The sequence below is a fragment of the Dunckerocampus dactyliophorus genome, chromosome 5 (assembly GCF_027744805.1).
Source record: "Dunckerocampus dactyliophorus isolate RoL2022-P2 chromosome 5, RoL_Ddac_1.1, whole genome shotgun sequence".
NCBI lineage: Eukaryota > Metazoa > Chordata > Actinopteri > Syngnathiformes > Syngnathidae > Dunckerocampus > Dunckerocampus dactyliophorus.
Genome location: NC_072823.1, coordinates 6,821,722 through 6,848,205, shown reverse-complemented (window position 1 = coordinate 6,848,205; position 26,484 = coordinate 6,821,722). Strand labels below are relative to the sequence as shown.

At 41.9% G+C, this 26,484-nt stretch overlaps 3 protein-coding genes across 5 annotated transcripts; 1 reads left to right on the top strand and 2 right to left on the bottom strand.

Moving 5' to 3' along the window:
- Positions 1–280: 280 nt before the first annotated feature.
- Positions 281–16,068, bottom strand: fnbp4 (formin binding protein 4). Of its 3 annotated transcripts, none has more exons than XM_054777280.1 (17): positions 15,874–16,068; positions 15,338–15,415; positions 15,051–15,181; positions 13,756–13,921; positions 13,480–13,627; positions 13,283–13,382; positions 12,860–13,204; positions 12,585–12,774; positions 12,396–12,514; positions 9,672–9,776; positions 9,315–9,448; positions 8,213–8,361; positions 6,047–6,336; positions 5,814–5,928; positions 5,549–5,742; positions 4,026–4,177; positions 281–760 (listed from the first exon to the last, which is right to left on the bottom strand). In XM_054777280.1, the coding sequence occupies exons 1-17, from the start codon at positions 15,995–15,997 to the stop codon at positions 673–675; spliced, it is 2,628 nt and encodes an 875-aa protein (XP_054633255.1). In that variant the 5' UTR covers positions 15,998–16,068; the 3' UTR covers positions 281–672. The 3 variants fall into 3 exon arrangements, with proteins under 3 accessions (XP_054633255.1, XP_054633257.1, XP_054633256.1); XM_054777282.1 differs by having other exon boundaries at positions 12,396–12,496; XM_054777281.1 differs by having other exon boundaries at positions 13,289–13,382.
- A 41-nt stretch (positions 16,069–16,109) lies between these two features.
- LOC129181721 (seipin-like) lies at positions 16,110–18,359 on the top strand. The gene has a single exon (XM_054777284.1). It carries the CDS (start codon positions 16,333–16,335, stop codon positions 17,545–17,547), a length of 1,215 nt encoding a protein of 404 aa, XP_054633259.1. The 5' UTR covers positions 16,110–16,332; the 3' UTR covers positions 17,548–18,359.
- A 3,925-nt stretch (positions 18,360–22,284) lies between these two features.
- lrrc10 (leucine rich repeat containing 10) lies at positions 22,285–23,109 on the bottom strand. Its single transcript, XM_054777285.1, has one exon. The coding sequence runs from the start codon at positions 23,107–23,109 to the stop codon at positions 22,285–22,287; it is 825 nt and encodes a 274-aa protein (XP_054633260.1).
- Positions 23,110–26,484: the final 3,375 nt, after the last annotated feature.

Genomic DNA, 26,484 nt, shown 5'->3' with positions numbered 1-26,484 from the left:
AATTAAAAATAGCTGTGGAAAAAGTTACCGTGTATGGCAATAAAGTCAAAATTTGAGGATAATGTCATAACACAATAGAAACTTACAAAATGTGGAAAATAAAAAACAACACATCAAAAACAAAAAAAAGGGCAAAAACCTAAGATAATAGGCTTTTTCACTTGCATATCACAAATCTGGGATGCAATTATTTCATGAAATATATAAGACTTGTATAAGCATATCTACATGTGTTGCTTTACAAAATATCAAACCTTTGGCTGTACAAACAAAACACACATTGGAAAAACAGTTTAATACCTTTACAAAATGTACACATTCAGAGACATTCCATCTCTTTCCAAAACATGGCTTATGGCAATATACATCTTATGTACACAGCTGTATAAATGCTAAAAGAGATGAATCCTCCACACTTTTGTGGCCGTCTAAATTACTTCTATACAAAGGACTTTACAAACTCAAGAGGTTTGGCACATTTACATTATAGTCTAAAAAAAAAAAATAAGAAAAGGACATTCAAAGCCTTTGTGTGCCACGCATGGACCGCTGAAGTGAATGGATAGGTCCACAAATGAACAACCAAATCTTCTGTTTGGGAGAACCAGTTACATTATGACATTATTTGAAAATACCCATATAAAACGTTGATCAAGTTGTTCCAGTCGGATGTTACGTGCTGTTCAGCTTCCTTTTCTTCAGTCGGTCTCGCCAATCATCAGGAAGTGCCTCAAAGTTGGCATTCTTTGACGCTTTTCCGCTGGAAATTTTAAAAACAGTGAATGATTAATTACAATGTTTGGTTACACGACTGTACTACCATCAGACTTTTAAATACAGTTAATCCCTTGTTTATGACGGTCAATTGGTTCCAGACCCGACCATGATAAGTGAATTTTCACCAAGTAGGATTCCTTCTTTACAAATTGAATATTTGTATATTAGTTATCGCATAGAAACAATCTTCTGAATACATTTAACATTATTAGAGCCCCCTAGACATAAAATAACACCCCTATAGTCACCTTTACATTCGTATTACCCAATATAGTAGACATACGAGAAAATAAGACATAAATCAAACTTGCGCTCGTGTGGCAACACAGTAAATGTGTTCCAGTGCTAGAAGAGGAGCAGAATGGCTGGCGGACAGGAAGTGGCATCGGGGATTCAGCTTTACAAGTTCTCACAAGTTTTAGCTTGTCGTGGTAATGGCCGCAAATGTAGCCCATGTTATTATTTTGATTATGTTATCACTATTGTTCCCCCCTCCAATTAGCTCACCACTCATGGGAGGGGCCAAAGGGGTCGGGTGCAGAGTTGAGCTGGGTGGCAGTCGAAGGTGGGGACCTTGGTGGTCCGATCCTCAGCTACAGAAACTAGCTCTTGGAACAAGGAATGTCTCTTCTCTGGTAGGGAAAGAGCCTGAGCTGGTGCACGAGGTTGAGAAGTTCCCGCTATATATAGTCAGACTCACCTCACGCACAGCAAGGGCTCTGGTACCAGTCCTCTCGAGAGGGGATGGACTTTGTTCCACTTTGGCGTTGCCAGCAGTGAGAGGCAACAGGCAGGGGTGGCAATTCTTGTTGCGCCCCGGCTTGTTGCCTGTATGTTGGAGTTTAACCCGGTGAACGAGAGGGTAGTTTCCCTCCGCCTTCGAGTGGGGGGACGGCTCCTGATTGTTGTTTGTGATATGCGCCAAACAGCAGTTCAGAATACCCACCCTTTTTGGAGTCTCCAGAGCAGGGGTCACCAACATGGTGCCCACGGGCACCAGGTAGCCCCCCATGACCACATGAGGTGCCCGCAAGCCTGCTTTTCATTCAGGTTTTCAGTTAATAATGAAAGAACAGTAGAAAGAAATGCATTCTGAAATACAAAATGTGAGTTGTGGACACCAGCATTTTGTTAATGTTCTGGTAAAACAAACATATTCGCTTTATTTGGGTTTAAAATAAGCTCTGAAAATAAATGTTACAAAAATGAGTACCGGTAGCTCTTGGCCATTTTCATTTTGTAAAAGTAGCTCTCACAAGGAAAAACGTTGGTGACCCCTGCTCTAGAGGAAGTACTGGAGAGTGCTCCCTCAGGGGATTCCCTTGTTCTGCTGGGGGACTTCAATGCTCACGTTGGCAACGACAGTGAGATCTGGAGAGGCGTGATTGGGAGGAACCGCCCGGCCCCCCTGATCTGAACCCGAGCGGTGCTTTGTTGTTGGACTTATGTGCTCGTCACAGATTGTCGATAACACTATGTTCAAGCATAAAGGGTGTCCACATGTGCACTGGGCACCAGGACAACCTAGGCCGCATTTCCATGATTGACTTTGTGGTCGGATTACCGGACTTGCGGCCATATGTTTTGGACAATCGGGTGAAGAGAGGGGCGGAGCTCTCAACCGATCACCACCTGGTGGTAAGTTGACTCCAATGGTGGGGGAGGATGCCGGTCAGACCTGGCAGGCCTAAACGTATTGTGAGGGTCTGCTGGGAACAACTGGCATAGTCCCCTGCCAGAAGGAGTTTCAACTCCCACTTCCGGTGGAGCTTCGACCATGTCCCGAGGGAGGTGGCGGACATTGAGTCTGAATGGGCCATGCTCCGTGCCTCCATTGTTGAGGCAGCTGATCGGAGCTGTGGTCGTAAGGTGGTCAGTGCCTGTCGTGGCGGTAATCCCAGAACCCGTTGGTGGACACCAGTGGTCAGGGATGCCGTCAAGATGGAGTCCCATTGAGCCTTTTTGGCTCATGGGACTCCGGAAGCAGCTGACAGGTATCGGCAGGCCAAGCGGTCTACGGCTCTGGCAGTCGCTGAGGCAAAAACTCGGACATGGGAGGAGTTCGGAGAAGCCATGGAGAACAACTTCCGGACGGCTTCTAAGAGATTCTGGACCACCATTCGGCGTCTCAGGAGGGGGAAGCAGTGCACAGTCAATACCGTGTATGATGGGCACGGTGTGCTGCTGACCTCGACTCAGGATGTTGTGGATCGGTGGAAAGAATACTTCGAAGGCGCAGCCAGGGCGTTGAAGGGTTCCGGTTTGGTTGCTGCAGGGGTGAGTCTCTTTGATGATTGAGGCTTTTTGCAGATGATGTGGTCCTTCTGGCGTCCATGGTTCTCGCCCGGAAAACGGTGGAGTGCCATCTCTGGGTCGGGGATGAGATCCTGCCCTAATGGAGGAGTTTAGGTACCTCGGGGTCTTGTTCACAAGTGAGGGAAGGATGGAACGCAAGATCGACAAGCGAATTGGTCTGTTGTGGTGAAGAGAGAGCTAAGCTTAAAGGCGAACCTCTCAATTTACTGGTCGATCTACGTTCCTACCCTCACCTATGGTCATGAGCTTTGGGTAGTGATGGAAAGTACAAGATCGCGGGTACAAGCGGCCGAAATGAGTTTTCTCCATAGGGTGGCTGGGCTCTCCTTGAGAGATAAGGTGAGAAGCACTGTCATCCGGAAGAGACTCTGAGTAGAACCGCTACTCCTCCGCAAGTCCGACCGGTAGAAGGCCTCGTAGTAGACCCAGGACATGTTGGAGAGACTATGTCTCCCAACTGGCCTGGGAATGCCTCGGGATCCACCGGGAGGGGCTGGACGAAGTGGCCGGAGAGAGGAAAATCTGGGCCTCCCTGCTTAGGCTGCTGCCCCCGTGACCCGATCCCAGATAAGCGGTAGAAGATGGATGGATATTGCTATTGTGCCGGTTGTGAGATGATTTAAAGTTGCACTGAAAGCCTGTTGTCAAGTCTAGTGCTTGTCTCACCGAACAAATACTGACATCTGGTGACCAATGTAGAATACTACATTTACAATACACAATTTTAATGCGGTTTCTTCTCTCGTTTATCGCGGTTAATTGGTTCCAGATTCGACCGCGATAAGTCAGTTTCTACGAAGTAGGATTCCTTCTTTATAAATGGAATAGTTTCATAGTTATGGCGTAGAAAACGAAAATGAATAAATAGAGAGAGAGAGAGAGAGACAGAGACAGAGAGAGACAGAGACAGAGACAGAGACAGAGAGACATACGTCAAGAGCTGCTGCTGCTTCCAGTCTTCTATACTCTTCTTGTTGAGCTGGTCTCTGTCCTCATCACTGGAGCTGCTCTTCTCCTCCTCCTCCAGTTCTTTCTGTATACTCTGCCACTTCTTCACCAGGGAGGGCATTTTGGTCTTTGTCTTCTACAATTATACACAGAGTACAGAAGAGAGGTGTGTCGTGAGGCAACTGAATTATGACTGAATGCATGTTATGAGTAGGAATGTCAGGCTTATGTATGTAATTAATTGCCTACAGAATGTAAACAGTAATCCCTCATTTAGGCCAGTTAGTGTATTTCCGCAAAGTAGGATTCCTTTTCTATAAATACAATATTTTCCTAGTTATGGCATAGAAAACCTGTTTATGATCATCTCAACTTTTTGTATCATTAGAGTCCCCCAGAGAATGAAATACCACCCCTATAGCCACCATTACATTTGTCTTATCCAATACTGTAGATATAAGTAGAAAAAATAATAAATTTAAGACATAAAAAAGACTCACGCTCATGTGTGTTGCAATAAATGTCACCAAGTGACATTGGGGGTTAAAAGTTGGGTTTTAGCTTGATTACACAACAGTAGCCCGTGTTGTGATTATTATGTTATTGTTATTGTGCCTGTTGTGAGGTCATTTAAACCTGCAATAAAAGCTTGTTGTTCTTGTGATCAAGTCTGGTACTTGTCTCACTCAACAAATACTGACATCTGGTGACCAATGCAGAATACTACATTTAAAATACACAATTTTAATGCAGTTTCTTAATTCTGTGTAACCTCTCGTTTATCGCGGTTAATTGGTTCCAGATTCGATCGCGATAAGTCAATTTCTACAAAGTAGGATTCCTTGCAATACTTGCAATACTAATGCAATACTTGCTTAATTATGGCAAAGAAAATCTGTTTACAATCTTCATGTGTTTTAATACTGTGGGCCACTTAGACATGAAATAACACCCCTGTAGTCACCTTTTCCATATTACCCAATATAGTAGATATAATCACAGAAAATAAGCCATTTAAGACAGTTTACCTTGTATCAATGGCAGACAGGACGTGACGTCGAGGTTTCAGAGTTGAGTTTTCGCTCATTGTGGGCTATGGCCACGACAGTGACCCGAGTTATTATAATGCTTATCGTTATTATTGGGCCTGTTGTGAGATCATTTAAACCTGCAATAAAAGCCTGTTGTTCCAAGTCTGGTGCTTCACTGGTGGTCTCACCAAACAATTACGAACACCTAGTGACCACCAGGGGCGACTGTATTTCTATTTTAGTTCATTTAGCCAATTTTATGCTTGACAATGCTTAATTTAGGCCATAAGTACATAACATTTGCTTCAATATGCATATTTTTGACTGATAATAGGCCATATTCAACCACATAACACCATGATTTATTAATATGTTTAAAAAAACAGTGACATTCGAACTGTGATGTGGCGAGGGACAAGTGTACTGTGTTCTCAGAAAATTATTTAAATATCAATAAAAGTAATGTTTTTACACACCTTATCCTTCTTGGGTTTCTTGATCTTTTCTACAGGTGCCACTTTAGAAACCGGGGGTTCAAAGTGTGGCTGGGGAGGTGGCAGAGGTGGTTGTGGGGGCAGAGTGGGAATGGGTGGAAGGGGAGGCTCGCAGGGGATCATAGGTGCAGCGACAGCCGGCACACCCCAGTAGACTGGTGCAGTTATGACCGGCGCTACGGACACAACAAAGACAAAACAATGTGATGTTGCTATTCTGTGACTATCACAGAAGGTCAAATTTTACCTGCAGTGGCAATAGACTGTGTGTATAGAATGGGACTGCTCCCAATTATGGCTTTATTCAGCTGGCCAGCCTTGCGTTTCTGACCTTTTCCCAGTACACCTGAAGATTCCAACACCTGCTCCGGAATTTTTTTTATTTTTTTTTTTAAAAAAAGGAAAATGTGTCACTCTTCTGGAAAGGCTAAAAAGGACAACTACAAGCATGTTACCTGTCAAAAGTAAATCTGTCCTTACCTTAAGCCCTGTATTGGCCGAAGGAGGCCACCCAGTGCCATTGTCCTCTGTTCCAGGGGCTGGGGGCTCGTCATCGTCGTCATCCATCTCCATTTCCACCTCCATGATCTCACTATCACTGTCAGGTGGAGGTGGCGGTGGAGGTGGCGAACCAGGGGGGAGAGGTGGAAGTGGCGGGTCTTCGGGGGGCGGGGGTGGGCTATCAGGAAGCGGGGGTTGAGATGGGGACCACAAAGATGCGTTGGACGGAGGGGCTGCTGGTGGGGCAACAGGGGCACGAACAGATGGTGCTGCATTTAAAAAATAAATGAATTATGCACTTTAAAATAATAAAAATATTCAGATTAAATATCGGTTAAAAACTGGACCACATTTGTGGACAATAGGAATTAAACCAGGGGTGTCCAAACTTTTTCCAGCCAGGGCCACATAGTGAAAAATGAAAGGATGTAAAGAAGATATGCAAAGAAGTTATATATTTCAAGAAAAAAAATGCAAATCAGTTTTGTCACATACAATCGTCCCTCAAAATATCACGGTTCGATGATCACTCCCTTGCTATATGGAGCTTTTCAGAAATTATTTAATAAAATATCACCGCTTAGTGGTACACAATGGTCTATTATTAGTCAAAACATATTGAAATACAAGTGATATGTAGTATTCTGGTCACTAGGCGGCAGTAATGACAAAACATTAATGAGACTTTATTACATTACATTACCGCAACACTGCATGAAGTCATGAAGTCAGCCATGGTGGGGGAAAAAGTTCTCCCGTGTGGAAGTGGTAAGTTTTTGGCTTCTTAAGTCTAGAAGAAATAATTTCGAGGCTAACTGGTTCTCTCACTAGCTTGCTCGCTAGCGGCCAGCTCGAGTCCCTGCAGCATAAGAGTTGCGCAATGTGATGTAAACAATGAATAGTAGGAGTGTAATGGTGACTATGGGCATGTTATTTCATGTCTACAGGGCTTTAATAATGTTAAAAAAACATATTTTTAAAGTCATAAACAGGTTTTCTATGATCTAACAACAAAAACATTCCATTTATTAACATTGCATCCTATATTGCGGAAATTCATTTATCGCGGCCGGATCTGGAACCATTTAACCGCCATAAACGAGGGATGACTGTAGGTGAGAAAGTGTATTATTAGTATGAACTTCACTCTGCACTTTTGCCCCCCATTTTTACTGTTTATTTTTCCGCCAAATATTTCAACTTTCTTACATCATCTTCATACATTTTAGTTTTGTAAAATTATGACTTCATTCCCATAATACAAGTTTTTCCCAATCCTAATTTTCCAAAAATTACAACTTGAGGTTTTGTTTTGGTTTTTCAACTTTACAATAAATAATTTTTGTAGTATTTCAACTCTTTGCTACTAAAATGACATTATTTTTCCTCACAATATTACAAGTTTATTCTCATAAAATTGTGACTTTTTGCCACCGCTGCTGTTTATTGTCCAACTATTTCACATTTCTTCGTGTTAAATTTTTTTTCCCGTAATTATGACTATTACCACAGTATTTTGACTTTATTCTCGTAATATTATAACCTTTTCTGCAAACAAATTTTCTAAAAAATTACAACTTCATTCATTGTTTATTATATTGCGACTTAAAAAAAAATGTCTTTAATGTTTCAACTTTACACTAATACAGAATAAGAATTTCATTGCATAGTATAACTGCCTGTTTTACTATGCATATGACAATAAAACTCTTGAATCTTGAATCTTAAAACAACGTTACTTGTGTTGGATTGTTCACCCACTAATCGGGAAGGTGAGCTTGGTTTAGTGAGACAGGTTAGTTGTACTCTACTGATGTGTTGCAATAGTAATTAAAATAACTGTCAAAAATAATACGTCTTTTGTCTGTCATTTCAACATTATATGACTCAAATGTTATTTTTCCCTCATATTATGTTATTCTTGCAAAATTACAACTTTCTCATTAGATTACAACTTTTTTGACTTTATTCTTTTAAAAATTACTGTTTTTTCCCCATATATATATATTTTTTTTAGTTTTCTTGTTAAATTATATGTGCCACAGCCCAATAAATAAGCAGCCGCGGACGGCAAATAGCCCCGGGGCCACACTTTGGACACCACTGAGTTAAACCCTTAATGCAGACACGTTGCAGGCCACTAACCTGTGGACCCGCCATTGGGTGCCGATGCCTTGTTATCGTCCTGGCTAGTGTGGCTTCTTTTCAAGTCATCCCCCTTTGCCTCTTCTGTCGGGAACTCCCACTGGGAAGCATTCGTCAGGTCGTTGACATAAAAATATCGCCTGTGCTCTCTATAAAGAGTGGGACAACAGAGATAGAAGGCAACAGTCTTAACGAGTGGCCTTGCAACTGGCTCACTGGAACGATGACCTGGGCAAGGGAGGAATCGCACGGTGAGTTCGAGTTTGGCATGGACGGTGACTTTCACCATCCAAAAGGGGAGTCCAATTGAAGATTGACTATGAATGTGGATTGGGGACCCACCTTGCTCTTAAAACAGTTAAAGCAAAACAAATCATCTCAGGATCCTGAATGAAGTATTGAGCAGGTCACATCATGGTTGTCATAAAATGTTTAAGACAACCATTCCCTCCTAGACACGGGGAAGATGCCAGGAAGTAGGCATCATCATGATCAAACAAAACATTAAATCACAAGTCATCTTGTTTAAGATCACACAATGATATGTCTCAGTCAAGAAAAATAATAAACAGGAAGACATGAAATAAGAGTTGGTCTGACCTGCTGGATTCCGGTCATTGCTCCATCTTCACCTTTTATTTGATGGTGACACTGGTGGCTTCCAGGGCATCACTCTGTCTGCATTGCATTCTGGGGGCTGTGGTCCTGTAAAGTGCAAAGCTCTCCCAGGCAACCAACCTTACTACCTCCCCTCCCAAATCCTCCACTGACTGAGTTCAGTCTACCAAGGCCCTTGCAACCGAGCTTGGGCATGGATTCCTCTCTGTGGCAGGAATATACTCTTTGAGCAGCAGCAGGCTGGCCCTGAGTGGATGTTCCCTTATCAGTATGTGAAAGGCACAATGCTAGGCACTGTGTCAGGAAAAACCTGCAGAGTCTGGGTCTGGTTTGTGCACTCATCCACACGTACTGGTTAAGCTTCTCCACAAGTCATATACAAAGTCTGCAACCTCTGGATTGAGGAGCGCGTGGGCACACAGCAAGATTTTTTTTGGGGTGGGGGCGAGGGGGTGTAGAGATGTGAAAGGTAAGCAGTGCGTACCTGTCCCAGTGGCAGGACCAGCCTTTAGGGGTGGCGTTAAGTTCATAATATTTTATGTGTTCGGCAGCTTCCTGTAGCCTGCGGCGAAGATAGACCCCATTCAGAGCGCCCTCCCTCCAGTCAGCGATCCGTGTCTTCAAGAGAAAAAAAAAAAAGGGGGGGGGGGTGGTACAGAAGAACAGAAGAGAGAGGACAGAGGGGAAATTAGTTCATGAGCGACAAATTGATTGATTATAATGAGAGTTTAAAATATTAAAAGTACAGCCAAACGGGTATGCTCAAAATGGAAAAAAAAAAAGTATTCAATAAATATTGCAGGGAAATGCTTCCTGGCAACAGAATCCAGTTTTTCCTCACCTCGGTTTGCAGAAGAAGAAACTGAAAGTTCGAGACAGCCTTTTTGTTTATGCCCAGGAACTCCATTTTGTTGGTTAATGTGTTAGCCAGTTCTCCAATCTGAAACTACATTTATTCAACATTAAAAAAATGGGGCTCGTCTCATTTGTTATTGGTATTAGAGCAGGGGTGTCCAAAGTGCGGCCCGGGGGCCACAGGCTGCAGGCAGCTCTTTGTTTAAAAAAACGTTGTAATGTAACGAGAAAATGTTATTTCACAACAATAAAGTCAAAACATTATGATGAAAAATAACATCATTTTAGTAGCATAAAATTGAAATATAATATTATATATATATATATATATATATATATATATATATATATATATATATATATATATATATATATATATATATATATATACATATATACATACATACAGACCCTTTCCAAAAAAATAGAATTTCATGGAAAAGTTGTTTAATTTCCATAATTCCATTCAAAAAGTTAAACTTTCATAGATTATAGATTCAGGGCCCACAATTTAAACGATTTCAAGTGTTTGTTTATTTTTACATAATTTGGGCTTCCAGCTCAGTAAACCCACAAAAACAGGAATTCAAAAAATTAAAATACTGTGAAGAAATCAGCCCAAATTTTGCAGGGCATGAATGTTTTAAACTGAGTGTCACACACTAATCATCTACTAAACTCAAATCACCTGCACAGGCTTCCCCAGGTGTCATTAAATTGCTTCAGTTTGGTTCAATATGGGGAAGACTGCAGACATGACAACTGGCCAGAAGACCATCATTGATAACCTCCATAGGATAGGTAAGCCACAAAAGTTCATAGCTAAGGAGGCTGGTTGTTCACAGAGTGCTGTGTCCAAGCATATCAATGGAAAGTCTAGAGGAAGGGCAAAATGTGGCAGGATAAGATGCACCAGAAAAAGAGATGCCCGTGGGCTTCAGCGGATTATCAAACAGGGAAGATTCAAGAATCTGGCAGAGATCCAGAAAGAGTGGAATGAGGCGGGAGTCACAGCTTCAAAAACCACCACATTCAGACGCATCCGGGAGATGGGCTACAACTGTGGGGTTCCTCGGGTCAAGCCACTTCTGAACCTGAGCCAACGTAGGAAGCGTCTCCACTGGGCCAAGGAGAAGAAGGACTGGACTGTTGGCCAGTGGTCCAAGGTCCTCTTTTCCCATGAAAGTAAAGTGTGCCTTTCATTTGGGAGTCAAGGTCCAAGGGTTTGGAGGAAGACGGGTGAGGAACAGAACCCAAGCTGCCTGAGGTCCAGTGTGAAATATCCACAGTCCGTCATGATTTGGGGTGCAATGTCCGGTGCAGGTGTTGGTAAACTCCAAGGTCACCGCAACAGTCTACCAGAATGTTTTAGAGGACTTCATGATTCCTTCTGCTGAGGATATGTATGGAGATGCAGATTTCATCTTCCAGCAGGACCTGGCCCCTGCCCATACCGCCCGAAGCACCAAAACCTGGTTTGATGCCAATGCCATCACAGTGCTTGACTGGCCAGCCAACTCACTGGACCTAAACCCCATTGAGAATCTATGGGGTATTCTCAAGAGGAAAATGAGGGGCACCAGACCCAACAACAAAGAAGAGCTGACAGCAAGCATCAAGGAAATCTGGGTTTCCATAACTCCCAGGCAATGCCACAGGCTGATTGCTTCAATGCCACGTCGCATCGAGGCAGTGATTAAGGCAAAGGGATTCCCAACCAAGTATTGAAGATTGACATATCGTTTTGAAAGTACCATATTTTGATTGATTTGATGTGATCCTAATTTCTTTTTTTTCCTGCAAAAACTGAGAAGTAAATGGTGATTTCTTCACAGTATTCTAATTTTTTTAATTCCTGTTTTCGTGGGTTTTATGAGCTGGAAGCCCAAATTACGTAAAAATAAACAAATAAACACTTGAAATCGTTTAACTTGTGGGCCCTGAATCTATAATCTATGAAAGTTTAACTTTTTGAATGGAATTATGGAAATTAAACAACTTTTCCATGACATTCTAATTTTTTGGAAAGGGTCTGTATGTGTGTGTGTGTGTGTGTATATATATATATATATTTTTTTTTTTTACATAATGAGAAACAAAACGTCTATATGTGCCCTGCAATTGGCTGGTGACCAGTCCAGGGTGTAGCCTGTCTCTTGCCCGAAGTCAGCTGGGATAGGCTGCAACATACCTCCACGACCCTAACTAGGATAACCGGCATAGTAAATGGATGTATGGAGAAACAAGACATTTGACATTTTGGGAAAATTAGGTTATGGAAAAACTTCCGTTATGACAATAAAGTCAAAACATTATGGGAATACAGTCATAATTATGAGAAAAAAATTTACAACAACAAAGTTGAAATAGTTGGAAAAAAAGAGCAGAAATGAAAAAAAAAAACAGCTGTAATTTTACAAGAATAAAGTCAAACTATTAAGAAATACAAATTGTATCTAATGACAAAAAAGTAAACATTTTCTGAGAATATACATGAAAATTGGAAAATTTTAACTGCAACAATGGGGGAAAAAACAGCAAAAAGCAAAACTGATACTAATCACAAAGCTGAGATGCTGAGATTTTTGTGAAATATATGTAACTTTTTAGCATATGCTTTACAAAATATCAAAAGTGGCCAAGTTGCAGCCTTTCATTTTTCATTGGCTGGATAAAGTTTGGACACCCCTGTATTAGAGCATCCTCTTACCTTGAGCTCAGGTGTCTCTACCTCATCTTTAGGTGGAGCATTTAAATCTGGTTTCTGCTCAGAGTCCTCCATCTCCCTGTCCTCTTCTGCTGCCATGCTCTCTGGCATGTTGATGTTTACTATTGGAAATGGAATTTAGTCGTGAAATTCTTCACACTCATTTCCCCCTGTAGGGCACTGATATCTTACCTGAGTGTGTGCTGTCCGGAAGGTCTGAGTTTCGACTGTTTGAATCTGGACTTGGAGCACCGGGAAAGACTGCTTTCCACCGTTTCTTCTTAAGGGCAGCACGAGAACCAGAAGCATCTTGGCTTGTCTCAGAACAAGGACTGGAGCCTCCAGCACTTCCATCACCATCCTCTAGTGCCTGGAGCTCAGCCTAAGTATCGGCAGTCCGGTTAAAAGGTAGGTCCTCGTGATATTGTGTGCAACGGTGGAGCAGACGCGACAACCACAACACTAACCTTTTTCCTCTCCAAAGTCAGTTCCAGCTCCATTGTGTCCTCCTCTGGTCCCCCTTCGGTGTCAGAGTTCTCCTCTGACATCTTCTTTGTGGCAGAGTCTTTCTCCACAGTTTGGACAGAGTCCGGGTCACGCAAAGGAGTCGAGGGGGATCCGGCAGAGCGAACACCCTCTCCGTCGGAATCCAAAATCGTCTCGTTCTCGTCCAAACCTTTAAGGATTCTTTTTCTCCATTTCTCCTCTGCGTCTTTCACCTCTATGGGGATTAAGGGACCGAGCAGAGCTGCAGCCACTCCACAGCGCTCCTCTTCTTTGCTTGTGAGGCCTACAACACTCTCCATGACCTCCTATTTAGACAGAATCAAACCGTGTTATAGCTACAAAAATATAGTGCTCAATGGATATGTGGGGGGAGTTAAACTTGCCTTGACCTTAGTGTCTTTAGTAGATGTTGGAGCTGCAGCAGATGTATTTGCACCAGTGTAATAAGATGTATGGGATGTGCCATTGCCATTTACACTCGTGCTACAAAGGAAGAGAATGTGTTAGTCACACCTACAACGCTAAATGCATTTAGGAATGAAGACACTCCAACAAATAGTGGAAAAAGTGAAACTCTTACCTGTTTGCATACTGAGCCAGGCTTTGCACTTGATTAGCTAAAAAGCTGGGCAGTTCCCAGGAGACCTCATTGGTCACAGTGTTCCAGTAATAATAGCAGCCAGAGTTCTCGTCCCATACTTCTTGCCAGTCCCCCATTTCCACATTCACTGGAAAAAAAAAAAAAGTGGACATGTGATATGTTTATCATTGGATGATAGGGTCATCATCAGGGTATCAAACAGATTTCCAACATGGAGGTCACACATGCACGTTGCATACAAGCGCACACAATTACCTCCAGCTAAGGAGTACTGAGTATTGAACTCGAACTGTGCACTTGTTCCCGCACTGGCACCTGGCTGCTGAGCATTAGCCTCTGGTTTGGGTGGGATACTAGCCGAGTCTGTAGGCTGACCCGTTGCATCATCTGAACTTGGCTGAGTGGTGATAGCATCAATTTCCTGTGGAGACATTATAATATTCATTCACACACATAATGAGTCACTTATTTTATTTTTACGTTTATCTCTTTGTTTTGTCACTTCAAATTAAATTACTTGATGTAACTAAATTTAAATTATGTAGTTACTTTTGACTTATCTTTATTACATTAAACAAACTCTATGGGCGCTTACGTTTTTTCCCCCCACATACACAATTACTGTGGCTAAAGCATGTTCACAAATATTTCGTACGTCCTCCATGCGTGTCGAGTAAGTCGATCGTGCGTTGCCCGTACGGCGAGAGTGCATGAAATCAAATCGCACAAAAACTCGGGTATATAAAGCAACAGGGGTGCCTACGGCTTTGTTTTATATGTTTTTTTGCATCTGTATTTGTATTTATCAAGTATGTTTGTTTTTTCCTCTGTTTACTATGTCTATTGCATATATATGTACAGTGGTGTGAAAGTGTTTGCCCCCTTCCTGATTTCTTAATTTTTTGCATGTTTGTCACATTTAAATTTAATCACTTAAGCGATTTCCCCCAATGAACAACAATTAAAACAATTCTGCAAAGATGAGTGAGCCAAAATTTCTCCACAGCGCTGTAAGAGACTCATTGCAAGTTATCGCAAATGCTTGATTGCAGTTGTTGCTGCTAAGGGTGGCCCAACCAGTTATTAGGTTTGGGAAGCAATCACTTTTTCCACACAGGGCAATGTAGGTTTAGATTTTTTTTCTCCCTTAATAATAAGAAGTTTCATTTAAAACTGCATTTTGTGTTCAGTTGTGTTGTCAATGACTAATATTTAAACTTGTTTGATCTGAAACATTTAAGTGTGTCAAACAGGCCAAAAAATAAGAAATCAGGAAGGGGGCAACCACTTTTTCACACCACTGTGTATCGAGACAAACAATATTTTGTTTGTATTTTTATATTACGCTTAAAATAAATATGAATATATTAATAATATTGATATATCGCCCAGCCCTTCATTCAGATTAATACCATTTCCAATATTTGCTACGGGGCTTTTTTTTTTTCCTTATTATGACTAAATCTCATGTCGACCAACATCCTGGAAAAGACTGTTTGACCTCAGAGGTTTCACTGTAAAGTAATAATAGAACGTAAAACTATACTTACAGCCATGAAATTCGCTAATGTACTATCAATATCCGCAGAGCGAATATGTTGAGAGGTCATAGCAGTTGGTCGAGACTCGACACCGTCCTCTTCATCGCTATCTTCATAGGCTCCAAGCAAAGACAGTCCCTCTACAGGTGGACACAACAGTGTGATTCCATGCAGTTTGCTTGCCAATGGCCATACAAAAAGACTATACAATACCAGTCACACTTTCTCATGCTATTAACTGAGAAGTCATGCTATTAACTGAGAAGTTGTCTACAATATGGCATATAACAACATACCGGTGGCTTTCACTGTGGGAGGCTTCATGTTGGCGCGTTTCTCTCTCACGAATCTTTGTCCCTCTCCTTCCTGCTCGTCTGCAAAAAAAAAGCACACGTCAATCATCAAAGCCACATGTAGCAAATGAACGCGTCTTTTAAAGCTAAAGGTGGTCAAACGACCACTTCAATACAAACGGGTTACAAAGTAAATGTTTTAAGTCTATTGTCTGCAAAATGTGGCTCGTGTATGGTAGTACATGATGCAAATACTAACTTACAGTACTATACAGTACAATACTAACAAACAGTGACATTAGCTCAACGCTCAGTTCAGCCGTTGGCTTTTCACAATGAGTAACGGCAGTTGCTGTTGGGTGTGTTGGGACGATGCGTTAAATCTAGTAAACGTAACAAAATAAACAATAGACATATGGATGAGTAAACATTATTTTTTACCGGATACAATATATAGCAGTTATTCAGACTCGGCAGTTAGTATTTAGTTAGCTCGTCGCTAGCTAGCCAGCTAGCTGCCGACATGACGTGGAAAATACCATCAGATCCTGAGGGTCCTTCTTCCCTCTCCCCAGCAATCCCACCGCGGGGCCCCGAAGGAGAGAGTTGTAAAATTGTTCTCCGACCAACTGCTCCTCCTGTAACGCGAGTCCTCCTCTTCATCGCGGATTGACGACGGACCTGAGGGCCTCTTCCTTTGGAAGTTGCAGCTGTGCTAGCTGAGCTGTGCTAGCACAAAGACCGGAAGCGGTAGTCCAAACACTTCCTGGTCGCGGGGGCGGTCACTGTTTGTGTACCAGCGTTCAAGCTGCACGCTAGCTAGTCGGCTAACAAGCTTACGCTGCTAAGCAGTTAAACATATTCTTTGCTGATTCCGATTGGAATCGATCGTTGTGGGATTACCGATATTGTGGCGCAAACTGGAAGTAAATAGAACTGTCTTGACATGGTGAAGTGAACATTAGCAATTGCACTGTGTCAGAAGGAGCCGCCCCTTGATGTATGAATATAAAGTGACACCACCCGAGCTGCAGCGGCCAGCAGCGCCACAACGAGGGAACGCCACCCGAGTCAGCAACAGAGAGCGCTCACTGGGGTCAGCATCATCCACGATGGGGCCGGTTCTGCATTGGGTGCAGGATGTAGCATCCGTCACTCTTCTGAAGGCCCGTAGGACCATATTCCAAGCTGCCGTTCTTTTCTGCGTTCTGGGTCTGCTGCTGTGGGTGTCAGTCTTTCTTTACGGTAGTTTCTATTATTCCTACATGCCCACTGTGAGCTTCTCCGCCCCTGTGCACTTCTACTACACCTCTGATTGTGATGCTTCAGAATCAGCGCTTTGCTCGTTCCCAACAGCCAATATCTCCTTTATGAAAAATGACAGGGACCAGGTGATGGCTTATGGGCAACCTTATCGTATATCTTTGGAATTGGAGCTGCCGGAGTCTCCCGTGAATGAACAACTGGGCATGTTCATGGTTAAGATGTCTTGTTACACCAGAGGTGGCAAGACTGTGTCATCTGTTGGACGCTCAACCATGCTGCATTACCGATCCAGTCTTTTGCAGACCATGAGCACTTTCTTCTTCTCTCCTCTCCTCCTGACTGGGATGGCTGAACAGAAGCAGCTCATCGAGGTGGAGCTCTTCTCTGCATACAAGACCAACAGTTATGAACCCACCATCGGCGCAGTCGTGGAGATCCAGTCCAAACGTGTGCAGATCTACTCCTGCCAGCTCCGCATCCATGCTTATTTCACTGGCGTGCGCTATGTCCTGTACAACTTCCCCCTGACGTCGGCGGTGATTGGCATCGCCACCAACTTTGCCTTCCTCGGTGTCTTTGTGCTTTTCAGCTACCTGCAGTTCATATGGGGTGGGCTGTGGCCTCCAGATCACGTACGAGTCAAAGTCATGATGGGAGACAACACTCGCATGCAGCAGAGGAAAGAGGAGGTCAGGAAGCGCATGGAGAAAGAGAGCTCCCAAAAAGAGCTTGACATTCCGAGAGTGATTGGACCCGTGACTGATGCATCTGATTCCCTGGCGAATGACACGGTGGTGGAGCAGTCGTCAAAAACGTCCTTTGTAGAAGTGAATGCCACCGAGCCTGATGATCCGAATGCTGTAAAGGAGGCGTCTCATGACTCGGCACTGCCAGAGGATAAAGAACAGACACTCCGACAAAGATCTGTTCCTGCAAAAAGTCTTTAGATTTACATGCACTCCATTTGAGGGAGTTGCCAATCAATCTTAACACAAGCAAACACCCTCTATTAAAGGTCAAACAAATATAATGTAGATTAGTGAGAGTATACTATATTGCATGTTATTGTTTTAACTCAAGTACTACACTTTATTTCCTGTCTTAAAGAGAGTGTTCTGCATCACAGTCAGTCTATCAGCTATAATGCAGGCTGACATACAGTTACAATTACAATGTTACATGACTTGTGGTTTTATTACATTGAGCACATGCACTTAAACAAGTCAGATTACAAATTAGCACTATATGCCTCGTGGTTCATTGAGAGTTATATTTTTAGTAGTTTCAGTAGGGCAAAATGAATCTGTAGCACGTCTCATCCTGCACATTGAGAAGTTCTGCCTGAGTGCAATGGGTAGTTTAACGTTAGTCTTTGGTATGTTTTGTGAGAAGAATTCAGTTCACTTACAAAACTGGGCTTCATTCCATCAAAGCTAGTCTTGTTCTACAATGCAGCCCAAGAATACTGTATTTATTGTTCCACAGAAAACCGTTAATATTTTAGATGCATATTTTTAAGTTATACTGTATGTTTGTTGGTGTATCTTGGGAGACAACGAGAGGGTTTGAAGTATTTCTAAATAGCTCTTGGTTGGTGTTAAAGGTGATAGGGTCACCCTCTTTGTGATAAAGCTCAGGTTTAAGCAAGTTTATTTAAAAGTGTTGGTACCAAAGATATTCTTAGACGTTTGTGCAAAAGTCTGTGTATGAGCCCTGTAGTTGTATGAAAATACATGCATTGTCACTGAATAATAAAAAAAAAAACTACATAATTGTGCAATACTTTATTGTGTCAGATTTGAATGGGAATGAAAGCTGACCACAAGTAAGAATGCATTATTTGAGTTTATATGGTTTGAGCACCACACTTTGTACAGTTCATGAAATGTGGGCAATTAGGAGGGTGTATTTGAGAAAGGTCTGTATAACAAACTACATTACAGTATAATCTTTATATTTTTTGTAGAACCTCATCCATCAATCTTCTGCTTCTGCTTAGGTTGGGTCCCGCGGGCAGCAGCCTAAAAGCAAGGAAGCACAGACTTTCCTCTCCCTGGCTACCTTTTTTTTGAGAGACCTCTCCCTTCAACGTGTCCCGGGTCTTTCTCAAGGCCTCCTACTGGTTGGATGTGGATGAACACCTCCACAGGGAGGCTGTCCGTGATGCATCCTGACCAGATGCCCGAGCAACCACACGGAGCATCGGTTCTACTTACAGCTTCTCCCTGATGACAGTACTCACTTTATCGCTAAGGGAGAGCCCAGTACCCGTGATCTTGTACTTTCAGTCACTACCCAAAGCTCATGACCATAGGTGAGGGTAGGAACGTAGATCGACCGGTAAAGTAGGAGCTTTGCCTTTCCGCTCAGTTCCCTCTTCACCCCAACGTACAGATGCAGAATCCACATAACTGAAGACATTGGACCAATCTGCCTGTCAATCTCGCATTCCATCCTTCCCTCACTCGTGAACAAGACGGCACGGTACTTAAACTCCTCCACTTGGGACAGAATCTCATCTCCGACCCAGAGATGGCACTGCACCCTTTTCTGGGCGAGAAACATGAACTTGGTCTTGGAGGTGCAGATTCTGAGCCGCTTCACACTTAGCTGCAAACCGATTCAGTGAGAGTTGAAGATCACAATCACCCGATGAAGCCAGCAGGACCACATCATCTTCAAAAAGCAGAGACCCAATCCTGCAGCCACCAAACCGGATCCCGTCAACACCCTGGCTGTGCCTCCAAGTTCTGTCCATAAAAGTAATGAACAGAATTGGTGTTAAAGGGCAGCCCTGGCAGAGTCCAACCCTCACTGGAAACAAGTCCAACTTATTGCCGGCAATGCGGACTAAGCTCTGACACCAGTCATACAGCGAGCAAACCACCTAATTAGGTGGTCCTAATTAACATTAGGATTCCTCAAGGAGCACGGTCAAATGCCTTCTCCAAGTCCACAAAACACATGTAGACTGGTTGGGAAAATTCCCATGCTCCCTCAAGGACCCTGCTTAGAATGTAGAGTTGGTCCACAGTTCCACCACCAGAAAGAAAACCACACTGCTTCTCCTGAATCAGATATTCAACTCTCCGGCAGATCCTGCACTCCAGAAGCCCTGAATAGACCTTACCAGGAAGACTGTGGCATGTGATCCCACAATATTTGGAACACACCCTCCAGTCCCCCTTCTTAAAAAGGGGGACCACCACCCTGGTCTGCCAATCCAGAGGCACCCATGTCCAGGCGATGCTGCAGAGTCGTGTCAACCAAGGCACCCCCACAGCATCCAGGGCCTTAAGGAACTCCGGGCGGATCTCATCCACGCCTGGGGCCCGGCCACAGAGGGGCTTTTTAACTACCTCAGCAACATCAACCCCAGAAGACGTGATTGAGGAGGTCTAGAGAGGGGTATAGAACCTGTAAAATTGGAAAAAGTACGTTTGGAACTGTCTGTTAAATTGTGTTGCTAAAAAGGAAGCTGAATACAGGCTGGAAACATTTTAGCAGCTTCTTTTTCCTATAAAATAGTGACAGTTTACAGAGCATTCACTGTACATTGTATCATATCCTCGACATTCGGGTGGCAATGCGATGACAATAAAAACCATTAGCGGATTTAGTCAAAGCCACAGCTCATGATCTATTCTATCAGATGAATTATGCATTAGAGTGCACTATTTGACTGAATTCTCCATCCATCACTTGTATTAAAACCTCAATGTATTTTGCCTCAATATAGGAACAGGTTTCTAACTCCACTGCAACCGTAACTTATATAAGTTTATTTTGTCCCAACGGCAAACAAACACAAGTAGCCATGTGTAGCACGGCTTGTTGTTTGTACACAGCTGTTGACACCAGAAAGGAGTTCTTATGAGGACTACGTTTCTGGGCCAATTACAGTGTAGTCATTTCATGAGTACAGTAACCCCTCGTTTATCGTGGTTAAACCATTCCGGACCCAACAGTGAGAAGTGAATTTCCACGAAGTACGATTTCCTTCTTTATGAATGGAATATTGTCATAGTTGTGGTATAGAAAACCAGTTAACGATCTTCTAAAAGCATTTTTTTTAACATTATTAGAGCCCCCTAGATATGAAATAATACTCAGAGTTACCTTTACATTCATATTACCAAATATAGTATACAAATCAGAGAAAATAAGCCATTTAAGACATAAATAAACTTGTGCCCGTGTGGTGTTGCAGTAAAAGTGTTCCGATGCGAGTAGAGGAGCAGAATGGGTGCTGGATAGGAAGTGACATCAGGGAGTTCAATTTCACAAGTTATTACCGCCGGCAATCACAGAGCAAAGCGCAGTGCAGAAGTTAAGTATTTGCCTTGCGTTTATCTGTTTGTTGCAGAATATGAAAAAATGGGGACCTTTGGAATTTTCATCATAGGAACACAACAAATGAAGTTATAAAAACATGCAACCATCACCATTATATATAGCCAAGACACTGTGGAGTTTGGAGTGTGCCTATGGATTTGTTGTATCTTCAAAAGCTATAGAGCTACATCCAGAAGAAAACTGCCATTGTGGAAAATGCGGTTTTCTACTACTGAACTAATATTGATATCATTATGAATCCAATCCAATTGGTACTGTATGTTTTCATGGTCAAGGAATCTAAGTATGTAGATAAAATAAATGTAGGACAAATATTTATGGTATAAATCGCAATATGGGGGGACTATGCTGCTTGGCGGAGGACTGCACTCTCTGGGTTCTTTTCTAATTAAGTTATAATTATTGTGCCTGTTGTGTGATAAGTTAAACCCGCAATAAACCTGCCTGTTGTTCTGGCAATCAAGTCTGTTGCTTGCCTCATCAAAAAATTACTGACGCCTATTGACCAATGTAGAATACTACCTTCACAATTTGAATAGTCTTCAGTATATATTACATGTGTATTTTAGTTCATTTAACCATTTTTATGCTTGACAATGCTTAATTTTGGCAAAAATACGTGCAATTTGCTTAAATGTTCTTTTTTTTTTTTTTTTACTAATTAGAGACCGTACACAACCACGAACCAGCATGATTTATTTATATATTACCCAATGAAGCCGCAAAATTTGAAGCGCGGTGCGGCGAGGAAGGACTGTACTGTATAGTTGTGTCTCTTGTTGTGCTTACCACCTTAATTAGGATCAGGTAAAAATACTGGTTCTCCTTTGCCATTCAATGATAAACAGTGTCTCAGTCGAGTTTTTAAACACCAAATCTAAAGCAAATACATGAATATGGTGTATAAAAAATTAAAAAACAGTTCATAAGGCTATTTTTAAAAAGTATCTCTATATAACTAATCACAAAACATAACATTTTACAGGGCATTCTTTGAAATACTTTTGATATCAAATCTTATACTGTATTCATACAATAATATAATTTATTCTATGTGTTATATACATATATAGATACAAATGATGTCACCCTGTACAAACACTGGAACCAACACTAAATATGGTTGCTAGCCGTATAGTCAACATATTATAGTCAAATATCCAGCATCATTTTACATTTATGAACCAATCATTCAATCATGACAGACCATTTAAGCTGACCGTATATGGGAAAGCACTGCACACCCACTTTGCTTCAAGTGATCCACTTGAGTGGCATGCTGTTCTGTCGGGCCTCTCCACAGCTGAATGTCACTTTCTTCCTTGGCCTCAAATGTTGACTTCCTCCTCCGGGTCGACCTCCACAACCTTGGCTGTTGACTCACTGGCTGTCTTTGACCCTTCATCTTCTTGCTCATCATCTGAGCAGTCCGCCCAGCGACCAACCCTTCTGACTCCTGCGGCCACCATCGGGGCATTAACACAGGGGTTATGGTCGTAGATGACCAGTTTTAGCCCCTGCAAGTGTGACAGGGCGGGGAAACGGTGGATTCTGTTGCGATCCACATCAATGACAGCAAGGAAGTGCATCTCCAGCAATACTGGCGGGAACTCTGCCAGCTCGTTCCCAGCCAGCCAGATACTTCTAAGCTCTTCCAGCCTTCCAAGTTCGTTGGGTACACTGCGAATCTGGTTATAACCAAGGTGCAGGGTCTTGAGGTTGGGGAGCTCACAAACCACATTTGGGAAGACAGTAAAGCAATTAGTCTCCAGCCAGAGTGTGTTAAGTTCCTTGAGCTCTCTAAGCTCCTTGGGGAGGTGGTAAAGTCTGTTGTTACCCAAGTAAAGGATGCTAAGTTGGGGTAGTTTGCAGACAGCTGCAGGTAGCTCTTCAAAGCAGTTAAAGTCCAGGGCCAGCAGCTGAAGCTTCCTCAGGCAGTGCAGTTCCTCCGGCAAGCTACTGAGGTTGTTGCCACTCAGGTAGAGCTTGACCAGCTCGTCAAAAACACAGGCAGCCACGGGTAACTGTCGCAACTGACGGCTGCTCAGGTCCAGAGTCCGATCAAGAGGCATCTCCTTCAGGTCTCCCACGAGGAAGCGTTGGCAGCGTTCTGACGGAATGAAGGCGATGACACCTCGCATGGCGTTGCCCATTTTGCCCGCTAGCTGTGACACACAACCGATGCTTCAGTGGAATTTGATGCCAGGTGCGATCGATAATCAGTAGGCATTACAAAGTGTATTTCAAGGTGTTCCATTTAAGCTCCTCTATTGGCATGCTGGAGAGCTTGGAAATATATGAAAAACAACGCTGTTAGAGTTCTCTGAAGCAGCAATGCGATAGTTCATGTGATAACAGATGCACTGGTGAGTCATGAAACAACAATGAGCACTGATCATAGCGATAATAATAATCATTAAAGTGGAAATTACCTACTTCCCAGCGTAACTGCTCTGTGGCTCTCATTGTCTTCAACAGTTAGCAATGTGTTTATCCAGTATAATTGGCTGAAAAGGCATTGTATTCCCAGGTCAGATGTTCCCCAGTGCACTCCCCGGTGGCTCTGAGCTTTGCCCGGACTTTCAAGGCAACCACTAACAGCTTTCCCCTCCCCATTTGCTCCAAATGACTTCCCCTTCTTCTTCTCTGAGATGTCAGAGGTGGGATGGAGGGAGAGACAGGGAGGGGCGGCATGGCTTGGATGTGAATAGGAAGTGTTTTCTGCAAACGTCCATGACATCCTTTCATTTGGACCTTTGATGGGTAAGGTTATAATTTAAACACTCATTTATGTTCTGCCCCTGGACCTGGAACCTATTCTAGCTACAGTAACTTTGAGCGAGAGGTTGGGTATTCTCACAACAGGCGCAACAACTATGACATAATAATCCGAATAATAACACGGGCTACTGTTGTGGCCATAACCGCGACAGACCCCTGACGTCACTTCCTGTCCGCCGCCCATTCTGCTCCTCTACTAGCAACACTTTTACTACAACACCACACAAGTTTGATGTGTATCTTAAATGGATTATTTTTTCTGACTATATACACCAGGGGTGTAGCGAGGGCCACATAGTGAATAATGAAAGGGTAAAAGGGCCACTTTGATATTCTGTAAGGCAACACATGTAGATACAGTATGCTGAGAAGTTATACAGTATATATTTCAAGGAAAAAACTGCATCTCAGCTTTGTGATATATGGTAGTTGAAAAAGCCTATTATTAGTGTGAACTTACATTTTTTTTCTCTACTTCTTCCCAGTTTTGCTGGGGTTTTTTCGATCTAATTTTCCAAATATTTCAACTTTCTTCTTAAATAATCTCTTCAAATTTTCTTTTCATAATATTATGACTTTATTCACATAATATTTTGACTTTATTCCGATAACTTTTTCCCCAACTTAATTTTCCAAAAATGACAACTTTATTTTGTTTTGTTTTTTTTCTCATAATATCATGACTTAAAAAAAAAACAACATTATTTTTCCTCATTATTTTTCCTCATAATATTACAAGTCAATTCTTGTGAAACTGCAACATTTTTTCTTCTCAGGAATACAAAATTTTTGCTTAATATTTTGACTTTATTCTTAAATTGAATTTCTCCATTTCCACTCTTGTTTTTTCCCCAACTATTTAAACTTTCTTCCTGTAAATTTTCTTTTTGTAATATTATGACCTTATTCCCATAATATTTAGACTTTATTTTGACTCTTTAATATTATAACTTTTTCCCCAACATAAGTTTTTCGTAATATTACAAATTAAAAAATAACATATTTCTTTAATATTTAAATTTTATGCTAATAAAATGATGTTATTTTTTCCTCAACGTTATTGTCATAAAATTACAACATTTTTGATTGATTGATTGATTGCTCCTTTATTACAAGCCATACAAAATAAATATATATTGTACATTTCTGTATATTTTTTCTGTACAATATTTGTTATTGAGTATACAAATTGTTTTGTTAAATGATATTTTAAGAATCTGCTGCAGGCCAATAAAAAACAGCCCACGGGCCGCACTTTGGACACCCCTGATATATACTATATTGAGTAATGAGAATTTAAAGGTGACTATAGGGGTATTACCTCATGACTAGAGGGCTCTAATAATGTTAAAAAAAACTTTTTTAGAAGATTGTAAACAGGTTTTCTATGCTCTGACTACAACAATATTTTGTTTATAAAGACGGAATTCTACATTTCAAAAATTCAGTTATTGTTACTGTAAATAGTATTAGTCCACATGTTTAATCTCCAAGAATAGTATTTCAATGAGCGCTCTAAAGAGTTAAAATCACAAAACACATCTTCATCTTTTGCAAGAATGAAAGACTATTGCCTATAATAGTCAAGACTTAAAAATACTCAATTTTTAATTGTGTTTGCTCCAAGAGGCTTTATTCCACATGTCTAAGGTGTGCTTGCTATCTTGCATACCATTCCGAGAGCTGGAATGCCATGTTCCTTATCAGAAGAGGCACTGGTCTTTGTTCACTGTCAGATTTTTTTAGCACGTCCTCTTCTGTCTCCATCCATTTACAGACTGGAGGCCTCTGACAGAAAAAAAAGCACGCAGAATGAACAATGTGATTAACATGGTGGGTATTTATCTAATATGAAGTTGAAAATTCACCTTGTAATTACTGAAACCTTGTGTCAGTAATATCATTGCTGAAGATTCAGGTCAGAGCAGATCTGTTATGTTCTTGCCAACAGATTGACTTGGTCACAACATTAGTTTGCACATTGTATTAATTTCAATCTCTCTCTCTGCCGTTACAAAGATGTTGAAGTTTAATTAAGGAACGAGCACCGAGTGACAGCGGTGTGAAGGCCCCATTGGAACTGTTATGTTTATTATTTTTATTCCGTGTGTTTCCTTGCAATTAGCCTTAACTTGCATGCAAACTCACTAAAGTCTGCAAACATGACAGGTCCGGTAAAAAAAATTCAAGACATTTTTTAAGAATTGTTCTAAATTTGGTGGCTATGTCTGTCATGACAAGATGTACAAAAAAGTGTCAAGAACCCATGTTATTAAACAAACAGGACGTTGGCCATTTTGGTTTGGACGAGCCAGTTTTGGCCAAAATCACTGGTCGTATTTTGTCAAACTCCTCCTAAGGACTTTGACCAAATGAGCCCAAATCAAAATTACGGATACTAGACAGAAGGACGATGGCGTATTACAAAGCATTTTAGCCGGCGTCGCAGGACGTGGCTGGTGCACGGCGACAAACTTTGATGGTCAGTCTGACGATTCACGCTTTAAAAATATAGACATTAATTACGCTGCTCCACAAGGTCACACCTTCATCATAATTGGTACTTGTGATGAAGATGACACCCTGAAGCTATGCATTGGTCACTTTCTGAATTTGCCAGTAGCAACAAGAAATGCAAACAAAAGTTTACTCACTTGCTTGAACCCCGAGTTACGTAGGGGTGGGCAAGAGTCCGTTCAACACTTCTTTAAATTAAGCTTTAATTGTGATTGATATTAATTTAACAA

Excerpts from the sequence above, each read along its gene's own strand:
- fnbp4 (XM_054777280.1), bottom strand. The coding sequence starts at position 15,997 with ATGAAGAGGAGGACTCGCGTTACAGGAGGAGCAGTTGGTCGGAGAACA. Across the intron at positions 15,182-15,337 it reads TCCCACAGTGAAAGCCACCG|AGGGACTGTCTTTGCTTGGA; the intron begins GTATGTTGTTAT and ends GTCCACCTGTAG. Across the intron at positions 4,178-5,548 it reads AGAAACCCAAGAAGGATAAG|AAGACAAAGACCAAAATGCC; the intron begins GTGTGTAAAAAC and ends GTATAATTGTAG.
- LOC129181721 (XM_054777284.1), top strand. The coding sequence starts at position 16,333 with ATGTATGAATATAAAGTGACACCACCCGAGCTGCAGCGGCCAGCAGCG.
- lrrc10 (XM_054777285.1), bottom strand. The coding sequence starts at position 23,109 with ATGGGCAACGCCATGCGAGGTGTCATCGCCTTCATTCCGTCAGAACGC.